The 25,928-nt window shown below is 49.5% G+C and overlaps 1 protein-coding gene across 5 annotated transcripts in view; it reads left to right on the forward strand.

Annotated features, from left to right (window-relative positions):
- The window catches only part of SFMBT2 (Scm like with four mbt domains 2), a 230,237-nt gene that overhangs the window by 198,157 nt on the left and 6,152 nt on the right, over nucleotides 1–25,928 (forward strand). For 4 of the 5 annotated variants that reach the window (XR_003520061.2, XM_027595002.2, XM_027595004.2 and 1 more), the window contains exons 16-20: nucleotides 3,097–3,206; nucleotides 14,058–14,233; nucleotides 16,928–17,094; nucleotides 17,365–17,622; nucleotides 18,344–18,508. Coding sequence is in view for 4 of the 5 variants with exons in the window: in XM_027595002.2 (XP_027450803.2) it covers nucleotides 3,097–3,206; nucleotides 14,058–14,233; nucleotides 16,928–17,094; nucleotides 17,365–17,622; nucleotides 18,344–18,508 (876 nt within the window). In the remaining variant the exon portion in view is untranslated. The remainder of the gene's footprint in view (nucleotides 1–3,096; nucleotides 3,207–14,057; nucleotides 14,234–16,927; nucleotides 17,095–17,364; nucleotides 17,623–18,343; nucleotides 18,509–25,928) is intronic. The other variant, XM_027595005.2, reaches the window with a different exon arrangement.

The following is a 25,928-nucleotide window of genomic DNA, read 5'->3' on the forward strand; positions in this document are numbered from 1 at the left end:
TATAGAGTCTTTTTTTATGAGAAGCTGAGTTCTGCAAAGGAATCCGTAGCAAGAAAGTCAAGGAGCTTTGAAGCAGAACTATTTTGCCAAGATGTGAAGACTGACATCCGTGTGGGCCAATGGGGATAGAGCAGGTAGAGGCACAGTTTATTTTATGGGTTGCTGAGGACTGCATTGATACTGAGATTTGGGCTACCTTTGAACCTTTTTTGTATGCCAAGATGTGATCTTCTTTATTTCTCATGACATCCCCTATTGTAGAGAAGGAAAATCTCCACTCTTAGGTTTAGTGACTGGGGCCTGCGAATTAAACCGACCACAAAACAGATTAGTAGGAGAAAAGGTTTATGTCGCATGCACAGAAGATAAGTGAAAACCCAAAGAGGCCATTATGCTTGAGGTGTTTACGTACCATTTTAACAAACAGTACTGCAGTATGGAGAGGTGAGAGATGAAGGAAAAGGGTTTGGGCTTTTAGGATGGAAAATTGTGGGAAGGTAAGAATAAGGGAGACTAATGGAACTTAAGGGCTCTTTTAGTAAAGTTGGTTTGTGCAGATTCATCTCCTCCAGTGACAAGGGTTGCTGTCTTCTTCCTCTGGCTACGGAAGTGAGGAGGAAACAGCTTTACGAAGGGACACGTGTGTGCAGTTTCTCAGTTGCCTTCAGCTCAAAGTAATCCTATGCCAAAGTGGCATATTTTGAGGTGGAATGTTCTGATCCCCGTATGAACGAGAGAAATGGCAGTGCCCCCATCATACAGAGGAGGAAGGCCAATCAGGCACCTCAAGGACTCATCCTTCAACAGGATGGCACTGGGGTTCGAGCCCAGATCTGTTCACCTACAAAGGTACCTGCCTATCTGCTGGAGGACACCATGGAGACTTCTGTGTAAGGTGTGTTCTCCATAACCATGTCATGAACTCCAAGAAATCGAGGGAAGGATCCCTGGAGCGTGATTTTCCTCCTGGAGTTACGCAAACACCTTTATGCCAGTTTATTGGGAGTAGTGTTTATTAACTTCACACTCAGCATCCTGCCAGTTAGTTGGGGGTGGGGTCTCTACAACCCCTCGTGATCAAGGGCATAATACAGCAACCTGAGCTTCCATATTTTGCAAGGAGCAGTAATTCTGACTCTGGATGGTGCTACCAGCTGCCAACTGAGTTGTCTTCCTAGAGGTAGCTGTAATACACCAAGATGTCACGAACCGAAGAATTATTCAGCTCACAGCCCCAAAGTTTGATAGAGGGCCTGCTGAATTTGGCAACGCATGAGGTGGCATCGGAAATGCCATGGGAAAATTATTCAATATTGGACGCTTTTGACAACTTAATGGCTGCCTGTTCCTAGGCTGAATGGAACTCTGGAAGGCATTTTTTTTTCACCGTCTCCGAATGCTCTGCAGCAAATAACATGTAGCTCTGGGCCCTTCCTTGCGAAACACAATGGAAAGAATCGGTTTAAATTTTATTGTCTGTTGATAAATACTTGGCGTATTATTTCAGCCAGCTCTAATTGGATTTATTTTTACACTCGGTTTCTGCAAATTGTACTGACAGTAAACAATAAAATCAGATGATTATTCTAATACAGAAAACGTAAACACAGCAAAACTGCTTGTACGGCCTTGTTTTGGCCTTTTAGTGCCTCGGCGGATTGGCCGGCCCGCGTGCTCTTGCTGGGGATTTATAGGAACCTTGCAACATAGCGGAGCGCTACCCCGGCTCAGAGAAGACACTTGCCATGCTCATTGCACAGTCTAAAATATTTTTAAGATCGATTCTTCAGTTATAATATGAGGGAGCTTTGTCGTTTTTCAGAATTAAATCAGGGCAAAGGCATGCCAGTTGTGTTCTGGAACACTTCAGATCCACGAACGCTGTGACCTAAAAACCCGGGCCACATACATTGATCTCCATCCTCGCATCGATACTGTGCGGTGTCCTCCCCAAAAGCAGCGGGGACTTTGGCAGTCAGGGCATTTCTCACCCCCTCAGTGGTGTGTGTTTTGCCCTGAAACCTGAAACATGAGCTCAGTGCCTGGCTGGTTTCCCTGGTGGACGGGGAGACACTGCAGGCGTGCTGGGTGCTGTGTCCCATTCCTGCCCCTGCTCCTGGGGGCTGACACACGGCAGATCCTCAGCAAGGGGCCTTTCGTGGAACTCCACAGAGTGGGTGTCGGCATTCCTTTGGAGGCTGCGGTGTACCTTCATGTTCTTTAGACGGTCGGTCCAAATGGCAGCATCTCTGGAACATGCCGGAACTCATAAACGTTCATGGTTAATGATGATTTGCTTACGGAAGGGGGAGTGCCCCGAGGAATCTGAATTCCACGATCTTTACCATTCATGGGGCACATCGAGGTTAACAGGAACATGGGACCTTCTCAGAGCCTGCAGCTGAGGCTCACCGAGCAAAATGTCCCATCTTTCTGGGAGTGTCACGGAAGGCAGTGACCACAGGTGTTCTTCCTCAGACTTGGGAATTGGGAATAAAGGGGAGGTTTGAGGAAATAGGATATCGGATGGTATTGGGTACTCCACGAAGTCCTTTGAAGCACTCACCTCTCAGGGCATTGTCCTCATACGAAACATCCATGTATTGAGCTAGCATCAGGTGAGTTCCAAATACTTGGTTAGTCTCCTGACAGATAGCTGAAGTCTGTTCGGAATTATGGGCACAGATCTGTTGCCTCTGTCTCACTGATTCCTTTTGAAATTTATTTTCAAAAATAAAATGAAATTCTCAGTAGCCGATCCTACCACAGAGTAATCCTGTTGGAGATAATCACTGGCTCTTTGGAGGAAATAGATCCGTTTTTCTTCAATCAGACATGCTAGGGAGAGTCTGCCATCCCCTCTGGCCAGAGGTTCACATGCCCTGCCAGAGGGATTGGAATTTCCCACCCTTTTTATCGCGTGGATGGTAAGCCGAATCGGTGTCTGGCTGCAAAAATGTTCTGCCCAACTTAATGGATTCGTACCACAAATACTTCTTGTCAGCTGGGTGGTTTTTGTAGCATTCTTGTCTTAGCAGGAATGGATGCAGTTGAAGTTCATTGCTGTTTTTTTTTTTTTTTTCTTTTCCCCAACAGGTTCTTAGCATGATAATCAATGCAGCTTACAAGCCTGGAAGGGTATTGAGAGAATTACAGCTGGTGGAAGATCCGCACTGGAATTTTCAGGAGGAGACGCTGAAGGCAAAGTACGTGTTCTCAGTTCTGGGAAACAAGGCACTTGTAATGGTTAGCCTGCTACTTTAGTTCTGTGCGCTACGTACAGATTTGTTGGTGTTTCTGTTACACGGAGTTGCCTTAAGCCTTGGGATTCCGGAACTAAAGGAGAGATTTGTTTAGCTGATACTTACTGTGTTGAACATTCAGAATCAGAACGTCCTGGGATTCAGGGCCAATAGATTCTTTGATCAGAAGGGGAACGATTATAAAAGAGAGGGTATCTGTTATCATCATTTTATGTTATTCATTAACAGCTCTTAATATTTGATACCATAAGGAGCTTATGCCAGACAGATAGATGTTCTTTGCTCTGAGAGTTGACAGTTTTAAAAGATAAAAAGAACCCATACTTCTGCTTGGCTTTGGTTGACGGGCTATGGGTTGACATGTAGTTGGTCACTTCTTTTATTTGTAGATAGGCTAACTGGAGAGATGATGTTTTGGCTTTGCGTTAAGGTTCTCGAGCTCTGAAATTGAGAGCACCCTCTGGATCGATAAGCTTGAACATGGTAGTTTAAGAAGGCGGATAGAAGAAGATCCATTTCTCAAGATAATTTTCTTTAATAATTGCTTTGACTTTCGGTCCTTGGTGTTCATTTAGCTTTTCAACAGAACAGATCTTAACTGGTCAGCTTCTTGTAGAACAGTGTCCTCCAACAGCCCTTAGATGTGACATTTGGGAAATGATAACTTTTTTGAACAGTGAACCACGTTCAGTGGCTAGAGTGTGGCTGAGGCCTCCTTTAAAGAAAAGTACCTATCTGGTTTGTAGTGAAAGTCGAGGGATGTGAAATGGTTTGTTTGACCCGTAGTAGTCTCCCGTGTGGTTAACTTGCTACACTGGTGTGGAGTAAGGTTGGTGGATACTGCTCGGCTGCTCTCCACTCATTGTCTCTTCTCCACTCAACATTTCCCAGTTTCTTTTTTGAACACATCTGCAATTTTAGACTCCGTAAACGTCATTTGTCATCTCATGATGCTCTGCCAAGTCACAGAAGTCAAGGGGAATACAGGTTAACCGGGAGAACGTTTATTTGTATGAAGTGGCCTGTCACTGAAAGGTGGTATCATATCTCATCCTTCCCGCGAAGTATTTAAATGAACCTCCCCGATAAATGATCTGAAAGGATATGATTAACGGGAAAAATTAGTGATCTCTTTCAGTCATACTAAATCTTTTCCTTCTGTAATTGCTGTGGTTTGTTAGTGTTTTGCTTTTTTGTCTTTTGTAATAGAAATGAACGTAAGTCACTGAATTTATTTCAAAAAAATAAAAATAAAAATAAAACAATAAGTAAATGAGCCTCACCTGTAGTGCAGAAGAAACCAAAGCAAGCCTTTTTCCAGCCGAATGTTCCATATCTTTCTACTTCATCTGAGGGGGGGATCAGCAGCAGCACGACATTTTCTCAGGTTAATGCATAGGAACAGTGGTGGCTGAAAACCTGAGCAAGCGTATGTACAGAGAAACATTTGTTTTAAACAGTTTCTGTAAAATTCAGTACCTCCCAAACACACCTCACGGATAAGGAAATAGGACAACTACAAAAATCTTAAACCCCATTAAAATCTCCCCTGTTCATAAACAAGCCAGAAAGTTGCCCCAGGTACCAAAATGACAGGGAGAGTTAATTTTGGGGTGTTAGCACTCATTTTCATGGTGCCAAGTCGATCAGAGCTTTTATGAAATTCAGCCTGATACAATCAAAACCGACACGGGGAAATCAGCCCTGGCTGATCGTAAAGGCAACGTATTACCTATTAGATCGGATATGACAGTGAGTTCCTTAGCAAGATCTTACGAAGCAGCTTATAATGAGAACGTGTCTGTCTGCGAGTGTGCTGGATTACAGTTGCTAATGATGACACATTTACAGGTGGGAGGGGGCGTTCCCGTTAGGATACTCTGTTGAGTCTTCGCTTCTGAGGTAAAAGGACAACTTTTTAGATCTTGACAACTTGCGCAAATGAGAGGAGAGAGCCCCCAGCTTCTTCCCATTTTGTTGAAAGGCTGAGATGCTTTCTGTCGTGAATAAATTAACTTCCTGAGGGCGGACCTGCATTTAAGGCAATATGTTGTTTGGGTTGTGGTCCTTGAATGATGGTATCACAAGGAGTGCTCTCAGGAGGAGAGGACATGAGATCATGAGGTCATCCACCCCTGGGGCTTGGGAGGGCTGTCACTGAGCTGAGCATCCGGGGTTTCTGACTGGTTCTTCCTCTTCGGAAGAGAAAAGACCCATTTCCTTGAGAGGATGGAGATGCCATTAAAAAGGTTTGACTTGTGCATAGGAGAAAAACTTAACATCATCACCTTTTGACCCTTGGTGATTTTTTTTTCCTATTTAATCTAACAATCAGGGGCGCCTGGGTGGCTCAGATGGTTAAGCGTCTGCCTTAGGCTCAGGTCATGGTCCCAGGGTCCTGGGATCGAGTGCCGCATCGGGCTCCCTGCTCCACAGGAAGCCTGCTTCTCCCTCTGCCTCTGCCTCTCTCTCTCTCTCTCTCTGACTCTCATGAATAAATAAATAAAACATTTAAAAAAATAATCTTAACAATCATACTTTTTATACTAAAAGCAATTATTGCAGTATTGAACACCATATAAGGACTCTGTATCTTGAGTCTTCAACATGTATTGAAAGGCAAAACTGGGGTAGCTGTGATGTCAAAGGGAAAGTAGATTCTCATGTAGTTCATTTTAGCAGTCCTGGGAGAGAAGATTCTTTCTTTCCGATGAACTTAAGTATACTAAATTGACTTACATTATTTTGAATTTCAGGAGGAGGAATTTAGGCTCTACCTTTGGGGGATAAAAAAAAAATTCCAACTCTGTGCATCTAGAGACACTTACATGTTTTCCAACATGTTCTAGAATCTTCTTGGGGGAGAAAGACTCTGCTTTGAGTGGCTTTTGTGATCATCTTTATAACATCCAGGTGAAGGCTTAATAGATTTTCCCAGTCCTTTGTTATAGTTATTCAGAATATTTAAAGAGGAAATGTCCTCTTTAATTTGGAGGGAATGAGACTTCCTTATCACTTAGACAAACGGAAGGAAAATCACAACTTAGAGGTGAGTCATGCTTGGCTCTACGGAAATGATATTTTGGTTTCTTTTTCATAAGCAATTACTGATTCTTTATGTGTTTCTCTTTCACTTTTTTTGGTCTTTTACTCATGCTCCTGTTTTGTGAGTAGCCAGATGTAATATTTGGCTGCAGAGTGATTTGTGTGGAAAAGGATTCATAAACAAGAGACTTTACACTGGAAAAAAAATTATTAGTTGGTTCATTTGTCAATTTTTACCTTGCTCAGATTTGTGCACTTGCTCTCCTGAAAACGTACGCCGTAAACATTACAGGAAGCAGGCGGCTGGACCAGTTTGGGGAGCACAAGCCTGAATTTCTGCACGCGCTTAAGTTCATCAGGTTACGGGCGTGGTGTTTCTGCTGCAAACACAGACCAGTTTAGGATGTTCTGAATTGGATGGGGTCTTTCCGAAAACACACACACACACACACACACACACACACACACACACCCTTTATTACACAGAGTTCTCATTCCTTGAAATGTAAAGAGAGTTTCTGAGGGGTTGAGTATCCTAGGACTGGAAGCCAATGAACCAAAGTGTTGCCCGTAGTTCTGATGATCAGGAAGATGTGACAATGAAGGAAAGACTCTCTTCTGAAGGAAATCAGGACCATATCTCACGGTTGCTAAGGAGAAGAGTGATGGTCTCACAGCCTGTGAAGCTTCTCTGTCTCTGCAGAGTTAAATTCTTCCTTCAGTATTCGAGGACGCGGATTCAGCCTGATGGAAGAGAACCTTGTTTTACACTCTCACACCCCTATCTCTGCCTCACCAAGTTTTGTGAAAAGGTCCTGCTGTGGGTCGTTTCGCAAATGAATGATAGAACTTGGGCCAAGTTGGAGTCCTGCCCCTTAGACCGTCCTGATATTTAAGAGTGGATTGTTACGTAAGTGTTGGGTTTTTCACTCTGTATTTCCTTTTGATTCAAAATCCATTTTGGTTTTTCTCAGCTCTTATCTACTGAAAGAGACCCATTTTTCCAGCACTCTCCCTTCTCCATCTACATCTGTCTTTCTCCACCCTGCCCTATGTACTCACATGTGGAAATTAACCCCTGCTTTGGTTGGTGGGAAAATACTGAAAGGCCACTCACACTTCCTTATTGATGGCAAGGAGGAAAAAAACCTTTACTCTACCCTGTTAGGTTCAGTTCCTGGGAGCCTGCAAATTAAACTGACAAATGACAGATGAGCAAGAGAAAAGACTGTTTTACTTACATAAGGTGCATGCACACACACGAAGGAGTGTTTCGTGATGAGTAACTTGAAGGGAGAGTTAGGATTTGGAGCTTTATGTGTATGTTATAGCTAATTTAATAGGGGAAACAGTATGGAGCAACAGGCTGTAGGGGAAGAACAAATAGGCTTCTTTATGAAAGACAAATGAGTTTTTAGGAGAACAAATAGGAGATAAGAAAGTTTGTGAAAAATGTTGGTTTATGCAAGCACAAGCAGTCTTTCTGTCTTTTTCATAGGCCGTGAAATTCCTTAGAGAGGGGATTTATGGTAGGTTTACTCTGGTCTCTCCCCTGGGATTAGAAGCCACTCCAAAGAGGGAATTTATGCTAGTCCTCATTTCTCAGAAGTTTCTGCTTTTAGTCAGATAATGGAAGCTCTGAGAAAGCTGCTTCCTGCATCTGTTGGATCTCAGACACCTTCATCTTAAAATAATCTCTGTGTCGACTCTGGGGTTCTGAGTGGGTCCCCACAGCGACAGCCAGGATCCCTCCTGCGTCCCTCCGTTCTCTGACGTCCTGTGCTGTTCCATGGGGGGCGTCACCCCAGCCTGTCCTCGGGCACCCCGAGAGTAGAGGCACGATCATGCTCCGCACGTCTCTGGAGCCTCAGGCCGAGCTGCAAAGGGAACGGGGGAAGAAGTCTTCAAAATAACAGAGGCAGAGCTCAGATCCTCTCCTACAGACCTCCCTGGCTCCCTCCTTCGCCACCTTCTCTTATTCAAAATTTCTTCCCTTCCCAGAACTTGTACTCCACACTTTAAAAACCTTATCTTGAGCTGTGTTTACAACAGCCTTGCTGGGCCTTTTAATAAGTTACACGGCTAAGGGTCCTTCTCTCCGGACTCACATTGACAGGATAAAGCAGAGAGCTGTATCCTGTGCTTTTGAGCTGTCCTGCCTACAAAAGTGTGTCACTGGCGTACTGTTTGTAAGCCTTCTATGATGGGGAAAGCTGCAAAACGGATTCTACTTTCACCTGCGGTAAAGCCTAGTGAGGTGACCGGGACCGTGGTGGCGCCCCTCACCTGGTGCCCCGTGCACGGCCCACCTCCTTGTCCACGTCTGGCGGAGCTCCTGACACCTGACCTGTCCACCCTGCCTCAGGAGACCGTCGGGATCAGATGGTCGCGTGGTGCAGAGTCTCAGAGAAAACAGAAATGACACTATCATGTGAATGCAGTCATCCCGTTAGACCCCAGCCAGTGTGTAAAATCTTAGAGCCGCCTTTTGCCTGTATTTCTTGGCGGACCAGTATCTCTGTATGTTTAGTGCATCCTCGTGAAAGAGAGTTGTGCGAACACTTGCCCTCATTTGTCGACCAACTCGGAACAAGCCAGGTTATTGGCTCAGGCAGGAGCTGCAAGGCCCAAACAGCATCTTCCCCGCGTCGCACGAAAATCCACAAGCGTATGGCCGTACTGAACCTGTAGCGCTCGAAGTTAGATGGAAATCGTGTTATACACTAAGCTTAATGTAGTTTGAGTCGTTATACACGTAACATTTATTTTTATTATTTCTTCTCTATGTGTTTAGCTTGAAACAATCTCAGACTTACAGAAAAATGACCAACTATTAAAATTATGTAAATTTCATTAAAATTAAATTATATTCTTTCTCCTGGTCGATTTGAGAATAAGTTATTGGCATGATGCCCCATCGCCCCCAAATACTTACCCATTTCCTACAAGCAAGGACGCTCTCCTACATGATCAAAATCAGGACAGTGATACATATGAGTGGTCCTCATACCACACTGAGGTCTCACCCACTGCCCCAGTGCTGTCCCTCGGGCGGAAGAGTACAGCAAAGGGTCTCACGTTGCATTGGGCTGCCCTGTCTCTTCCGGTCCCCTTGCTTCCCGACAGTTGCTCAGACTTTTCCTTGACCTTCATGACCTTGATATTTTTGAAGGGCGTGGACCCCTTACTTTGTAGAATGCCACTTCATCAGGAGTTTCTTTTATGTTTCTGCACGACGGGATTCAGATGATGCATCAGGAGTATCACAGAAGAAAGGACGTTCTGCGCCCTGCATCCTGCCTACTGGTGCACGATCTCTGTTTGCCTCCTCCCTGGGGGTGTTTACTTTGATCACCTAATTAAGGTGACATCTGCCACGCTGCTCCACGGCAGAGACACTTGGTGGGGGCAACACTCCGTACTCTGTAAATATCCACTCCACTCCGTACTCTGTAAATATCCACTCCTTGTCAAGCTTTCAGCGTCTTCAGACCTTTATTTGTGTCTGTATGAATTCATGGATTCCTGTTTTACTCAGTGGGTTGAACTCATCAACTTTTCGGACGCTCAGGTTGTCCCAGATTTGGCCAGTGGGGACCACACCCAGAAGGCTTTTTTTTTTTTAAGATATTATGTATTTATTTGAGAGAGAGAGGGTGCGCACAAGCAGTGGGAGAGAGAGAAGCAGACTCCTTGATGAGCAAGGAGCCCGATGCGGGACTCCATCGCAGGACCTGATACCCTGACCAGAAGCCTAAGGGACTGAGCCACCCAGATGACCCCACCCCCACCCCCCCAAAACAGGCTTTTTGTTTATCACCTTGACTTTTCTCCATCAGTCTTTGATACTTTGTTACTTTCTGACCCAGTAAGCTGTTCCTAGATCATCTTGTCCCTTCTCTGCCCTAGTCCTGGAGTTAGCCACCTCTCCAAGGAGACTTGGTTTTTTCTCAGGATCCGTGGTGGGTTTTTTTTTTTTTTTTTTTTTTTTGGTGGGAGGAGGTAAAAAATGATACTTAGCAACCAAGATCTTACATGAGTAAGCTCACTGCTGTGAGCAGGAACGTTTGTGTGTGTGTGTGTGTACACACATACATAAGTGTGTGTTTACACACACATAGTATAAAAACATATTTACATTTACATTTCTCTTGGGTTGTGAGCCCTCATGACCACTTCCATGGTCTAAATTTTGCTACAAGGGCTCTTCGGACTGAGCATATGATTTTACTCGTGGCTGAGATTTATTGTAGTGACGTAGTGAGGACATGCAGTGATGTCATGAGGAAAAAGATGCAGGTGGGGTCTGGAAGAGTCTCCGTGTTCAGGCCTCCTTATGCTCTCTCCCCCAGGGAGGGTTTCCAGAGGGCACTCTGCTTCCCTAGCAGCGGAAGTGTCTATCACATGATGTTTCTGTCCAGAGAAGCCCAGGCCTGAGGCTTTTACTGGGGGCTGGTCCCATGGGCAGCACTCTGCCTGGCATGGATCAGGGAAGCAAGCGGGTTTGTCCACAAACAGTCTGGGTGCGGTTCACCACCTTGCTCGCCTCCAAAATGCGGTTCCGAGATACGAGCCACGGGCCCACCTTGTAGGCGAGCTTCTCTAGAGATAGCAGCTTCAGGCCTGCAAGCCTGGCCCTTCTTGCACGCTCGTGACTGAATTCGGACTCCAATCGCCCCGCTCCGCCCAACACTGCGGGGGGTCCTCTCTGGCCTTTTCCTTTCCCGTATTTGCCTCCCCCCTGCGCTGGGTGGCTCAGTCGGTTAAGCGACTGCCTTCGGCTCAGGTCATGATCCTGGAGTCCCGGGATCGAGTCCCGCATTGGGCTCCCTGCTCGGTGAGGAGCCTGCTTCTCCCTCTGACCCTCTTCCCTCTCGTGCTCTCTCTATCTCTCATTCTCTCTCTCTCTCTCAAATAAATAAATAAAATCTTAAAAAAAATAAATAAAAATAAAAAAATAAAAATTGATTTAAAAAAAAAAAAACACACACAGGGGAAACTTGGCTCACACTGTCTTCAGTCTGTCGATGGGTTTGGTCAGGCCCCGCTCAGGAACCAGGGTCTGGTCGTTTTGTTCTTCTCTTCACCGCCATCCGGGCCCTCGCACCCGACCCGTGCCGGGCTGTCCCCCGCGGGCAGACATCCCTCTGTGTTCTGAGCAGGACAGCGATGCCGCCATCCTGCCTCCCTCCTCACCTGCCACGGGTCTGGATCCTCTTAACTAAGGAGGGCCATTGGGACTGACCCCTCAGGAGAGGGGGAGCCGGACCGTAGCTCACGGACCCCCCCAGTGTTAGAACGGCCCTCCATGGTGGTTCCAAGTCGGGCCCAGGTAGCCAGGCCCTTTTGCCCCATCACAGTGACTCCTGGCATAGGGGCCGCCCCCGGGAGGGGAGGGGGCGAGCTCTTGCAGATGGGCAGACCCTCTAGGGCCAGCAGCTGTGCCGGCAGCGGGGTTGGGAGGTCCTGGCGCACCGGCAGCACTGGCAGCGTCCGCCCGGGGCCGAGACGCCGCGGGTCCCCTTCGCCTCTCCTGCCGCACACCTTCCCTGCCCAGTCTCCCCGCCCTCCTCCTCCAGCACCATGGCTTTTCGGTGGAATTGTTCCAGAAGGGCAGGCGAGGGGAGAGGGGATTCCATTACTTTTAAGCCATACTATAATCCTATTTTCATAAATTTAGAGTGGCATTTCCTAATTGGGAAAGGTTTACTAAAGCCTTGCTTCCACGGAGTCATCCCAAACTAGAAGGGAAGGCCGACCCTTCTCTCTTTCCCGCGGGGCACGTTTCTGGAAGCTTTGGAATTTGGCGGTCTGGGAACATCTGGGCCCGACTTCCACAGGTTGAATTCGGACCCAATTTTCCCATTTCTCCTGCTTTTTTACTTTATATCATTTTATTTTTTTAAGGAACTTTAAGAATCTTGACATTGGGCTCTTTGGAAGAGAGAGAGCCCTAGGGCTACCCAAACTACAGTGGGAAAAACTGCCAGGGAAGCTGTGCCAGGAGCATATTTTTATTCTGCCTTCCCCAGAACATGAGAGACATGCTCTGTCCACAGAACTGTGCTGGTTTTATTGCGAAGCACAACAAAATCAGCGAGGAAGAACTACCCAGAAATGAATTACGGAGCCCTCCTCGGAGTGGGGTTGTGTGTGCCTCTATCTAGGGTCGATAGAGGTCCTAGAAAAATCAACAGTTGTTCAAGGGCTATGCGATTTAAAGCATGATCTTATCCACAAAGAATTGCTTTTTAGTTCTTACTACACAGAAAGCCAAGCTTGGCACTTCAGAGAAATGCAAGAACAGTCAGTACAGAGGGGCTGGGATTTGAGAGACCAGAGAACAAACACGAAGTCTAGTTTTTTCAAGTTAGAAATTAATTTCTTTGCTGTTGTTACTGTAAAAAAATGATTTTTTGGGAGGGGAAATATTTTTCTAGTCTTCAGAAGCATAAAAAGAAAGCCTAATTGAAAGAAACTCAGAGTTAGTTTATCCTATTTATTTCTATCACCGCATTATTCTTAGGGAACCAGATCTAGGTTTTGAACGTAATACTTCATTTGCAAATTACTGAACTGATGCTCTCCTTATGTCACGCTGTGTGCGCGAATCACCTGGTGTCCCTGTTGTTTTGCGGCTGACTTTTGGAAACATGCAACACAAGTGTGCAGAGTGGGTTTGGCAAAGAATTCATGCCCATCACCCATACAGACGTGGACAAGCGGGAGGGCAGCATTGGCTTACTTGGTAGTTCACGCCTCTGGATTGTGGTTAGTCTTCCACGAGTGTTATCTGCCAGAGCTCCTGCTGTTTTTCTGGAAGATAAATTGTTGTTCAAGATTTCAACTTGAGGGCACCTGGGTGGCTCAGTCAGTTAAGTGTCTGCCTTCGGCTCAGGTCATGACCCTACAGGCCTGGGATGGAGTCCTGAGTGCGGCTCCCTGCTCAGCGGGGAGCTTGCTTCTCCCTGCGTCCCTCTCACCTTTCGTTCTCTCTCTCTGTCTCTTTCTCAAATAATAAAATAAAATCTTGAAAAAAAAAAGATTTCAACTTGAAAATCAGGGTGCACCTCAAGGGCGTAGTTGAACAGCCCCGTGGTTTTGATGCATCCTTCGTGTTGGTGGACTGTAGGTTCTGTGACATGTCAGTTAAATAGATACCGGTCGTCTGCTGCTAACAGAGAAGTTTATAAGTGTTTTGTTCCAATGATATTTTAAAAATGTGTTGAAAGTTGGTTTGAACCTACATCCAAGTACTCCTCTTTCCAGCCAAGCATCATTTACGTGGTTATCACCATAAATATTTGGCCCAGGGCTTCGGTGCCCATTTTTGAACCGAGAATCCATTCAACCTGCTTTCCAGAAGAAGTGGTCCTCATTTTTATGTTGGTGACTTCACTGCATGTGGTTTTTCTTAGGCAGGAGAAAGTTGGTTTTTTTCTCAAAAGTGAGGAGCAACAAGTGACAAGATCTGGATTTCAGAAGCGTTCTGGAACGGGTATTAAATTACTACGGATACTGCAGCGAGACAGTGCCACGTGGAAATATCTGTGGCGGTGATTCATCGCGTGCGTGGGCTTTCTTAAAAACATTACTGTGCACTCCAAAGGAACGATAAAAACAAATGGCGTGGAAATCACACACAGCGTACTTTAGTGTTAGAAAGTAAAGGAGTTACTTTGAGAACACGCCGTACGCAGTAGGTCTGAGTAACTCTGTGGTCTTGCCGTTGCTCTTCCTTATTTCTAGGTACCGAGGCAAGACGTACCGGGCTGTGGCCAAGATTGTGCGGACATCGGACCAGGTAGCAGATTTCTGCCGGCGGGTCTGTGCCAAGCTGGAGTGCTGCCCAAATTTGTTCAGTCCCGTGCTGGTTTCGGAGAACTGCCCAGAGAACTGCTCCATTCACACCAAAACCAAGTACAGTAAGTTCAAAGAATAAGAAGACTACGGGGCTGGGGGCCTAAACGGTGAGGTAAGCTAGCTGGTGGGCTTCTAAAAAACAAAACAAAACAAAACAAAAACCTTTGAGTAATTTTTCATGGGAATTGCTGTGAAAGAATTCTTTTAAGATTTGCTCTGGCCGATAACTCACGTGCCTCCAGCCCAGTGGAGGCACAGGATGACAAGGAAGAGATGCGAAGGGCTGTGCTGTGAGTTTCAGGGCATTGGCTGAGTTTGGAAACTTACCTGGCGGAAAGGAGAGCTGGATAAAGCTGGTTCCTGGTAACGGCTGGGAACCAGCATTGCTTTCTGGGTCCTTAGGCTGAGGAGGTATAGAGCCTGTCTTTGCCCCTCTGGACTGGGGTGAGCTCCTTGTCATAGGCTGCTTCCCCCGTCTATACCGCCGCCGCGGAGCTCCCTGGCCGGGGGCGTGTTTGGAGGGTGCAGAAGCAGCCCGCACTGTCCGTGCTCCCATGGGGTCAGCTGGTCCCCCTGCCCTGCCTTTGCCCTGACCGCTTCCCGGCAGGATTTTCGAGCTTGGCCTTCTCTGGTGGCCTCTCCCAGCTCCTGTCCTCCCTCCTTTCTTAGCGCTGGCCTTTGTCCGCACGCACCGTGGCCACTCCCAGACGCCTCCACCCCGGTTATGCCGAGCTCTGACAACTCCCTCTGATCCCTGCTTCTGCTCTCGCCGCCTCTCCCCTCGGTTATCTCTGACCTGGGCGTGACTGCGTCCCCGTCACGGTGGCCTGGAGGTTTGCTCCCCCAGCCTGCTTTCTGGCTGCCGGCGTAGCGACAGGACTCGGGAGTGCAGTCCGCGTGCTGGGAGCCCCGGCCGGTTGAGACTGATCAAACCCGGGTGTCAGAAGCAGGAATCGGAACGGACTTGAACCACCGTTCCGAGTGTGAATCTCCTTGTAGTTTTCTCTGTATGGATGCATGGATATGCTAAAAACTCTCTTCCATGCCGTTCCCGCTGAGTCGGCGCCCTTCTCTGTCCGGTTGGGCCGCCTGGCATTCTGCACCCACGCTCACGCATGGAGAGCCACTGGGGTGTTGCTAGGATGTGCTGACGTCACAGTCTTCTCCAGACAGTGGTGACATCACTGACCTTTCTGGAGAATTTGGTTCCCCCTCACATCACCTTTGGTCAGAGGAGAGACTCCCTGGAGCAGGCTGCTCAGTAACAGATGCTCCTGAATCGCAAAGGACTTGACTGAGAGCTAGACTCACCCTTGAATGTTTGCCTTAAAAACGGGAAGAGGTGGGTTACCACAGCTTGAATTAAACACGACCGAAATGACTTAGAGATTTCTCTGAGTCTCGTGTGATAAAACGTCAAAATCCTAAGATCCCTGGGTCAACGTATAGTAAATATTGCTGCAGACTGAACTGATGCTCCAGGGGGAGATGACAAAACCACACTGGGGAGGAATTGAGAGCACCAAGGCCAGCAGTCACCCCAGTGGAACCCCAAGACTCTGAAAGTGTGCTGCACCTTTGTTGTATTCGGTAAAACTGCTCTGATTTCTAGCGTCTGGCTTCTAGGAAACCTGACATGCACTGTGTTTTCTTAGCCCTCAGATTGATTTCTTGGGTGTTTGGGGATGATGTGATAGTTATTCTAAGCTGTGTTTGAAGGGCAAGGCGAATGCAGGGTCCCCCTACTCCTCTGCCATCTTAACTCCCCTCCTGGCTTCTCAAAAACCGAACTGCACCAGACTTATCTTGCCCGCACGGGGCCCTGGGGTGTGAACAAATGCTTATCCACCTGTACCTGGTACGTAGGGACCACCGTGAAGCGTCGAGTGTCCTGCTCGGGCCCACTGGGCTCATTTTGCATGTGGGGCCATCGAACGCCAGGGCCGGATATCTCTCCCGTGGGAATACAGCAGCGTAGGCATGCATGGGGGCCACGCTCCACCACAGATCACGTGCTCCGCCGGAGCCTAGCAGCTGTGTGTTTGGGTATTTTTCTTGGCTCCTTCTAAGCGCAGATAAAGGTTCCCTTTCTGCACGTGGTTCTGTAGGGAATAATGGGGGTTTCGTTGTGGGACGGTCGAGACTTGGGGTAATGAGTCTCGATCAGGATCATGATTGAAAACGGGATCCTTAGCAGTGGTTTTCATTAGTTGAGTATACATTTCATTTATAAAATATAGCAGTCGTTACTGGACGTTGGTAACCCTCTTAACGGGTGCTCTGCGTGTGAACAGAGACCTCTGTCGAGGTGCTGGCAGGGTTGATTTCTCCGGAGGCCTCTCTTTGGGCTGCACATGGCCATCCCCTCTGTCGTCACATGGCCGTCCCTCTGTGCTCGCCTTCCTGCTGTCTGTCCCTCTTCCTGTAAGCGGGCTGGTCCTGTAGGATGAAGGCCCCGTGCCTTGAACCTCATTTACCCTTAATCACCTCCTTAAAGGCCCCATCTGCAAATACAGTGCCATGCGGGGTGAGCGCTTTTACATTTGAATTTTGAAGACATGTGGTTCTGTCCCTAACACCTTCTAACCGTGAGGGCACGGGAGAAATGTTCCCAACGAAAGAACGGTCTTTCTCTCTTCTCTTTTCTTCTCTTCTCTCCTCCCCGGTCTTCCTCTGGTCTCTCTCCTCTCTCAGTGTCGATGTACTTCGTGTATGTGACCTTTAGAAGACGTTCTTGATTCCCTCTCTCCCTGTAGCCTATTACTATGGGAAGAGAAAGAAGATCGTGAAGCCCCCGATCGGGGAAGCCAGCACTGAGAGCGGACACCCGAAGCCAGCCAGACGTAGGAAACGGCGGAAGTCCATCTTTGTGCAGAAGAAGCGGAGGTCTTCTGCCGTGGACTTGGCCACAGGCTCGGGGGAGGTATGTCCCACTCAGAGCACCTTCCTGCCCGCGCCCAGGACGCGCGGCCGCTCTCGGCCAAGGCCGCAGCCGACGTGTGATGCCGAGCGCTTGGGAACCCCAGGCACCAGGAGCCCTGCGGACTCAGCCCGCCCGGCCATGCGAGCTGGGAGAGGGTGGCGACGGGGACCACCATGGTGGGGACCGCGGGATGGGCCTTGGGCCGCCCCCCCCCCCCCGCCGGAGGTTTGCACAGGGCCAACTGAAGTCAGTGCCTTCCCTTCTCCCCAGGACAGCGAGGATGCAGATGCCATGGATGAGGACACTGGGAGTGAGGAAACCAGCTCCGAGCTCCGCGATGACCAGACAGACACCTCTTCGGCCGAGGTCCCCTCTGCGCGGCCCCGGAGGGCCGTCACCCTGAGGAGCAGCTCCGAGCCTGAGCGCCGGCCACCCGTGGAGAGGCCACGGCGGGGCCGGAGGGCGCAGGCCGCCTCGTGTGCCGAGGGGGCAGAGCAGGGCGCGGCCACCGGCCAGGACGCAGCGGGGGTAAGGCCCGCAGGGGCCCCCGGCTGGGCTGTGGGCGGGGTGTTGAAGACGGAAGCCAGTACGGTGCAGGGCCTTGACTTGGGGCTCCGTGTTTAAAACGGCAGAGGAGCGGCAGCTCCAGCCTGGTGCCGAGTCTGGGGAGAAGGCCTGGTGGTTCCCATCTCAGATGGGGTCCGAGGGGCGTGAGAGCTTTTCTCTGGAGGGTTTTCCAGCCGCAGAGGATTCTTGTCAGGAGAACAGACAGAATAGGTCCTCGGGGTGCCATTGGACACTAGGCTTCCCCTTTGCGGGAGACGGCTGTAATGCTCTGAAACGCTGAGTCAGCGTACCAGGTCTTCCCCCAAACCCCCAGACCGTAAGTGGTCAGCCGGGAGGTCATGGGCACCATCATCACCAGGGTAGAGGGGAAGAACTGGCTGCCTCCTGTGCATTCACACGCCCCGTACCCTCTCTCTGCAGTCAGAGATGCATCCTCACTAAGCAGGCCCAAGATTTCCTGAACTGGGTTTTCGGCAACTGCTCTCCCAGCGCCTTTTCCTTCAGCCTCTAACGGCGCACGAGTCATTGGAGGCAAAATCACAACCCAGCCGAGCTGCTAAAGAAAGTCCCTCGAGTCTCGAAGTCTCGGTGGCTTGTCCGGGTGCCCAGGGAGAGGCCAGAGGGAGGAGGAAAGTCTGGCTCAGGTCCGAGGGGTTTACCGAGTGTCCTGCCAACCCTGCAGGGATCGAATGACCTCCTGCCTCCCTTCTCCTGTCAGGACCCGAAGCAGGAGGAAGAGGAGAGGCTCGTTCTGGAGAGCAACCCATTGGAGTGGACGGTGACCGATGTGGTGAGGTTCATCAAGCTGACGGACTGTGCCCCCCTGGCCAAGATATTTCAGGAACAGGTGCGCTGGTCCTTCTGCTGTGTTTGCTCTATTTTCTTTTGATCTTCTGGTTTAGCTGCTTTCTGTGACATGGCTCTGGCAGGGGAACGGGGTACTTCCTCATGACTGTGGGGGGCTGGGGGACGGAAGCCTGGCTCACACATGGTCCCCGCTGACACCTCCGTGGGGGGCTCTTTGCTGTCCCAGCAGAGACACAAGTCCCAGCTCGGTCTTCCTTGTCAGGGGCTGGGAGCCTGGGGCCGTCTGGCCATTGTCGCCGTCTGGGGAGGGGGGTTTCTGTCTCCCTAGACTACCCTCTTCCCGGTCCTTCGTCTAGAAAGAGCAGGCTTCCCTTGGGTCTCTTTTCACCCGTGCCCGGGGACAGTATTGGGTGGCCAGCTTCTGTAGCAATAAGTCTTGGACGTAGGAGGCACGCAGACACCCAGGCGCTCAGCACCGTGCCGTCTTGGGCCCCCAGGTCCCTGCTGGTCTGCCTTCTCTTCTCCCCGCCTTACGTTTGTTTGGTTCATTAGTTCTTTTCGGCGGGAGAAACAGGGAAGGGATGTGTCCTTATCTTCCCAGAGGCGGAAGCCCGCCGTCTGCTGTGTTTCTCTCAGTGCCCCTCTCCTCACTGCTTTTCGTATTTCGCTCCTTCCTTTGTAACAACGTTAAAAACCTGTGGTATGTTAGGTTCCGTGCTAATGATGGATAAATGCAAGATAGTCAACATAATCTATACTTTAAAGGAAATTTGATTCTATAGATAAGACAGTGAGAATTAGCTAAAGCGTAAGACATGCTTTGAGCCCTAAGAAAGGAGGAATTTTTTTTTACATTGCCCCTTAAATTAATATGGAAAGAAATCGCCCGTCTGGACCCACGCCACCTTGAAGGCAGCTCCCCGGCCTCCCATGGCAGGTCCCGTTGAAGCCTGTGACCTGTTCTCCCGTGTTCGCGTGAAGGGTTGCTATTTCTCACATTGTCTCACAGCGTGAATGTGTCTTCCAGGACCTCGTCCTTAAGAAAGGTACTGTTTACCGTGTGATCAGTTAAAGATGTGTCTGTCTGGTCTTTTTTTAGATTATACAAACTGATACTCTGGAGAGAGGATAGTAACTCAGGCATTCAATTAGGAAGGGAAAAAGAAAGGCCTCTGATACCCCTGCACCCAGTGAGTCCCCCAGATCTTCTTCCAGGCCCATGTGTGAAAAGCAAATTAATGTGGTTCCCAGCTCATCCCGGGAGAGGGTGGCTCTTAGCATTCAGAAGTCCCATCTGGTCGGCCCCCAGAGCCTCCAGGAGACCCCGACTCTGTGCACATAAAGGGGGAATGGCGGCCACGGGGGTTTGCCGTTAACCAGCAGCCCCTGTCTGAGTGACACAGAAAAGCAGACAAATAGGAAAAAGCTGCATCAGACGTAAAGAACTTAGTAATGAGCCTGTCCCTTCATTTAAAACACACGGATAGGGAGAGAATTGTAAGAACTGTGAAGGCTTGTGTGTTTTAGGGCATCTCCATCTTGAAAACACAAATAAAGCAGCTTGAACTCCTGCTAAAAGCATTGGCTAGTGTAGCATTTTCCGAGGCAGGCATTTATCAGTAGTGGCCCTGAGAAGATGCTGAGTGCCGATGACCCGGAGCTCAACGCGTGGGTCTGTGTGCTCGTGTGTCCATTCCACGCGCACCGACGGAGCGTCTGCTCATGGGCCTTAACGATATTCAAAAGGCAGATGTGGTAGGCAGCGTTCTAAGTCTCAAGTTGTGTTTTTGTTTTGTTTCGTTTTTAGACTCAAAGGCGCACTTTTGGCTGGAAATGGTTTTCAGCTGGGCTGTGGCTGAATAGGGTACAAAGCTCTCCTGCCCCGACTCCGGGTTGGCGGTACGGAGAGAGGTGAACAGCCCCGCGTGCAATTGCTTTCACAGGCTTCTGATGTGAGGCAGGAACGTGAAAACTAAGGGGACCTGGGAAAAAGGCTAAAATGCTACACATACTGAGTCATCCTTACTTGCACTTCTAAGCCCAGCTTCTTAGGGTGTGTCAGAAAGTTCTGAGCCTTCCCAAGCCAAGGTGTCCAAGACGCAAAGCGTGCCTTGGCACGTTCCCACTTCCAGAATCAGGCGGCAGGCAGGGCCCTGTCTCTCACCTTCTCCTCTCACACTGGTTAAAAACTTGGTCCTACTATGTACCTATTTATTTCTCTTAAGAGACAGAAAAATAGGTAGACTGTAATTGATCATAGTCGTATTCCTGTTTCATTTCCAATTTCACGGGAGGCCTTTCCCCGGCCGCAATAAGAGGCTGTTGCCTGCTTTGCTGTCTGAAGCGCTTGGCGCTTGAGTCCTTTTCTGTTCAATCAGGGCCTGTAATTAACTAATTTTTGCTAATTTGTTCAGTCATCTTTGAGCCCAAGTGCCCCACGGTCCTGATTTGCGGAGGCCTCCAGTGGGTCCGTCCACCCACGGCGTGAGCTTTTCGATGACCCGCAGCGAGGGCGGGGGCGGCTCTGTTCACAAGTGTGCGAGAAACTCCGGTGCGTGGAACAGTAATAGCTCTGTGCACACCTCACGGAGGTGTAAATTCAGGGCTGTCACAATCACCAGCAGCATTTACAGAAAGTATCAACTTCCCATTACCGGAAGGCATGCCTTTAATTCTGAAATGTTAGGGCAACAGCTTAAAGCATCTATACTCTGTAATTTCCTACTGAGAAATGTGTACATTATACAGTAAAACTCCACACATCCTCTAACTAAGAAAAACACGAAACTCTTAAATATAATTTGGCCTTAAATAGAATGTGGCCCTGGGTCCTTGCGGTGCCATGCATGTTAGTATGCGGCCCGGTTTTGCTGCCCCCTCGCTGCTGGCTGAGCCCAGAGAAAGGCCTTTCTGTCTCCCTGCACACTGGGGTCTGTGTAGACAGACTCATTCTCCCGGGTGTTTCTCCCCAGCTCCGCTAGTCTGCACCGCACCAGGGCTCCATGCGGCCCCAGAGACCACGAGACCATGTGCACCAGCCCGTAGTTGGACAGGTTCAAGGACGTGGACATGTCCATCTCCTCTAGCTTGCCCGCACTTGAGGGTCGCACCGTGGAGCAAGGAGTCTCCTCCCCTCAACTGTGGCCTCAAAACCCAGACGTCTTTACTGTCGGGCGCTGCCCCCTTGCTGCTGGCTGAGCAGAGGGACGGAGGGCCTGGGAAACGCTCTCCCGTTGTGGGGAGGGGAGAGGGGGCTGTGATCGGATAAAGGCGCAGAGGCCCTTTAGAGGTCCTGACCATCATTCTTGTTTGGTTTCATCTGCCCCGAGCTCTCCATGCAGCTTTCCCTCCGCCGCTCAGGGCCCGGGAGGCTGCCTGCCAGGGCCGGAGACTGCTGTACCACCCCCGGTTCTGAATGCTTCCAGGCGCCTCGGAGCAGCGGGCTTATAAACAGTGGGCAACAGCCGTAGGAGCGGGCGGTGGTCTAGTCCAAGCAGGGGAGTTGGGGAAGAGATCGCACGGCAGCAGGCAGACCGGCTTCTGGGGAAGGGGACGGGAGTGGCCGCGGGCTCCGGGGTGTGTGCGGCTAAGCGAGAGCACCTGCCGTGGCCTGTGCGGAGTGGTGAGCGCCGTGGTTCGGGCTGCGCGGTTGCAGGGTTGCCCATGGGAGCACGGCTGTGGGAGGCATGGCGGATGGTAAAGGATAGTAGAGTTTGCTACTGGTCAGAAGTGCATATTTTCCCCAAAGTTGTCCCAGGAAAGAGAGTCGAGTTCTCTGTCCAATTTTGCAAAATAATTTGTGGCTTCGCCCAGGATGAACACTCGGGCTCTACAGGAAAGAGTCCGGGGCCCTTCAAGCTCTGTGAACCCCGCGTTCACTCCTGGGGCCTGTCCCACAGATTTCTGCGTTCTGTTGGCAGAAGCCCCTCGAGGTTTAGGAATAAACAAAGCGAGGGGCTGTCTTGAGGTTTCTCTCTGGGGATCGGAGACCAGAGTTCTCCCTCACCACCAGATGTGAGTTTTTATTTTGAGGGTAGTTGTAGCTGAGTAGAGTCGACCCTCCGTTTCCATACTTCTTCCCATGTGAGGTCTCCATGAAAGAGTGGGGAGTCTTCGGGAGCTAGGGACAGGCTGGTGGAGGCACTTCCAAAAACCCTCAGAGCGTGCACCCCAGCTCACATCTCCCTGGACGGGAGCCTGATGGCCCCATCCGTCGCATCCATGCTGTAGACCGAAGCTGCTGTCCCCAGTGGTGATGGGGTCATGGGGTCAGGAGCGTGGAGCCCCCGTGAATGGATTGGTGCCCTTGTAGGAGAGACCACAGACAGCTCCCCGGCCCCCTCCCCCGTGTGAGGACGCAGTGAAGCAGGGCCTCTCCGGTCACCTCCATCTGCCGGCAACTCGATCTTGGACTTCCCAGCCTCCAGGGCCATGAGACCCAGGGGCCTGTTGTTCGCCAGGCCCCCAGCCCGCCGTGTCTGTTACCGCGGCCCTGGGGGACTCACATGGCCCAAGAGTGCCCTCTTCTTTCTCTTCCACTTCTGTCCACTTGCCCGATTCCCTCGCTTTGCCTTTACCCATCTGTTGACTTTCAGGTTCACCCAGACCAGGTTTTCCCATTTAGTCATTCAGCAAACGTTTAATGAGCCCCTATTCTGTGGCAGGTATTTTTCTAGATGCTGAGGACAGCCGGGGGAAACAAGCTAGAAAAAAAGTCCCTTGCCCTTGTTGCTGTGCCTTCTCAAAAGTGAGTTAAAACGTGAGGCCGTCCCTGACCCCACCTTCCCCCGCCCCGCAGCCGGGTGTGTCCTGGGGCTCAGCATCCAGCTCTGTCTGCTGAGCTGTGTGGATTTGGGCCACCTGCATACGTGTGTCTGCTCCCCAGCCGGAGAACACGGGAGCCCTGTCTCACTCATCTTGTATCCCCAGTAGCTACTTTGGGGTCCGACATACGAATAATTTAACAAATATTTTGCAAATAAATGAAAAACAGCTTTAAAGACTTGGCACCTCCTCAGAGACTAAGATTTGATTTACCGAGGGAACCCCCTTCTCCTCCTTCTTGGACTGTGAGGCGTTGGAAAAATGGAGAAACCTAAAAGCATTTCAGAAAGAACGAGTGAGAGATAACCAGCTTGCATCTGAGACGTAGATGCACTGACATGTTTTTTTGGAGAAAAGGTTTGTGCATCCCAAAGAGGGCCCATGAGACCTGTACATACATGGCATACTGATAGGATGAACTCCTGTGAAAGCCACCGTCCAAGGAAGAATCCAGAACATTTCAGCACGGCCGTATCTACTGTCCCATCACGCTCCGCTTCCTCTCTACCGGCTGTAAATACTGTTCTGAATTTTGTGTTGTTGTGTTCTTGTTTGATTTACTCTCACCTCCTTTCTCGAGGTGATGCCAAAGGGTTTCCCAAAGTAGTTTCCCGACATACATTTCTTCTCGTGCTGTAGGGGGTTCCCGTTACCACATACTTCCGTGCCAACACCTAGCGTTGTGTGATTTCTCCACTTCTGTGGACGTGAAATTGTATCGTGGGCCTCATCTGCACTCCCCTGATAAAGTCAACATCTTTTCCTAAATTGTTCATCATTTTTGTTTCATTTGTGAAATATCTACTCGTGCCTCTTGCCTAATATTCTTTTTATATAAGTCTCTTCGTTGTTGATCTGTGTAGTGCCTTTTATATTCTGGGTTATCACTGCCATCCTTTGTCCATTCTACATGGAGCATTCGGTTTGTGGTTGGGGAGCCACTCCGTGGCACCCAGTACCGGATCCCAGGGGTAGCACCCCAGTTCTGGGTGACCTTATATCTTAACAGGCTCAGCTTTGCTACCCCCTAATAAATGTTCTCCCCTTCAGTCCCTCATGGCTTCCCCACCCTGCCTCCTAATTCATTCCAGTACGTTGTGGCCAATATCAGGTTGCAGCTGAACACATGCTATAATGTGACTTCTCTCCCTAACGACCTTTAGCGACTTTCTGGTCACACACCCCAGAAGCTCATTTCCTAACTGCTGTCTGGGCGCGTCTCCGCTTTCCCTTCAGTGTCTCTGTGCGCTCCTTGAATACGTGCTTTCATGCACTACTTGTCATCCACGGGTCCATCCTTCCCTCCGTGATTCCCCTCTGTCCCTTAGGTCTGAGTTGGGCCGTCACCTGATCTCTGAAGCATTCCTTGACTCCTGTAAGACTGGCTGTGTGCCCGTCCCTTTGAGCCGGTAGCTCTGTGTTCACACTTTATTCTCTCTGTGTTGTGGTGGTCTGTTCCTCGAAATGGCCTCCCTTGACGTTCGTCCTCTCCTGGGAAGGAGTCCCTTTTGTTCAGTGCAGTAGCCACAGAGGTCATCAGAGCACCTGCCTCTCGGTAGGCGCTCAATAAACACTTGCTTCTTGAGTAAAGAAATGAGTGACATCCTCCACTTAAATGTGGTGCATGCATATGGCGGCCACCCTCCCTGAAATGGCCTGTGGAGAGTTACAGAAGCATTTTGGGGGGCTGGCTTTCAAATGTAATTGAATCTATATGTCCAGGGATGGCCATCATGAACTAGTATGGATGTTTAGAGCTGCAGTTTTCCCTCCAAGGTTTAATATCAGAAAACCATGTTTCCCGGAGCGCCTGGGTGGTTCAGTCGGTTAAGCATCTGCCTTCGGCTCAGGTCATGATCTCAGGGTCCTGGGATCGAGCCCCACGTCAGGCTCTCTGCTCAGCAGGGAGGCTGCTCGTCTCCCTCTCTCTCTGCCCCCCTCCCCCCAGCCTCTCTCTCTCTTTCTCTCTAAAATAAATAAATGATTCTTTAAAAAAAAAGAAAGCCATGGTTCTAGTTCCAATATGGTCTTCAACTAAATGATCTTAGATCAACTAGCTTTCCTGGCATTAATTTCCATCTCAAAAAAAGTGTCCTGTATCCTAAAATAAGTTTCTGTTCTGCTCTTCATTGAACATAGTGGTTAAGCCACCTGCACGTGGTTTTATAACATCGTCCTATTTCCTACTCACAATGTATTTTTCTCAGGCCATGATACTCACAAGACTTTGTATCCCTAGACCTCTCCCCCTCTGTCAAGGTTTGATGTAATGTAGGTGGATTTGCCTCTGAAAGCGGAGTTGGCTCCCAGGTCCCAGGTCAGGGGGTACCATTATCTGGTTCATGACCTTGAGCAGAACACTGTTCCTCAGCACTTCCAGTTTGCCCTTTACGACAGCCAGCCTTAGAGGTGGCGTCTGAAGAGCAAGTAAAGTAACGTGTAAAAGCACAACAGAAAAAGTAAAAAAGAAAACGTCAAAAGTTCATTGACAGCTTCGTTAGTTTATCCGCTACTTTCGGCGTGTATTCGAGACTGATGGGTTTACTCTGGGGTTTGGTAAGGTCCAGTTTGAGTCTTGGGTGGGATGTGGCCCGGACTTGCGCACACCACAGCCGCGCTCGCGTCCTTGAGACAGC

The sequence above is a fragment of the Zalophus californianus genome, chromosome 9 (assembly GCF_009762305.2).
Source record: "Zalophus californianus isolate mZalCal1 chromosome 9, mZalCal1.pri.v2, whole genome shotgun sequence".
NCBI classification, from domain to species: domain Eukaryota; kingdom Metazoa; phylum Chordata; class Mammalia; order Carnivora; family Otariidae; genus Zalophus; species Zalophus californianus.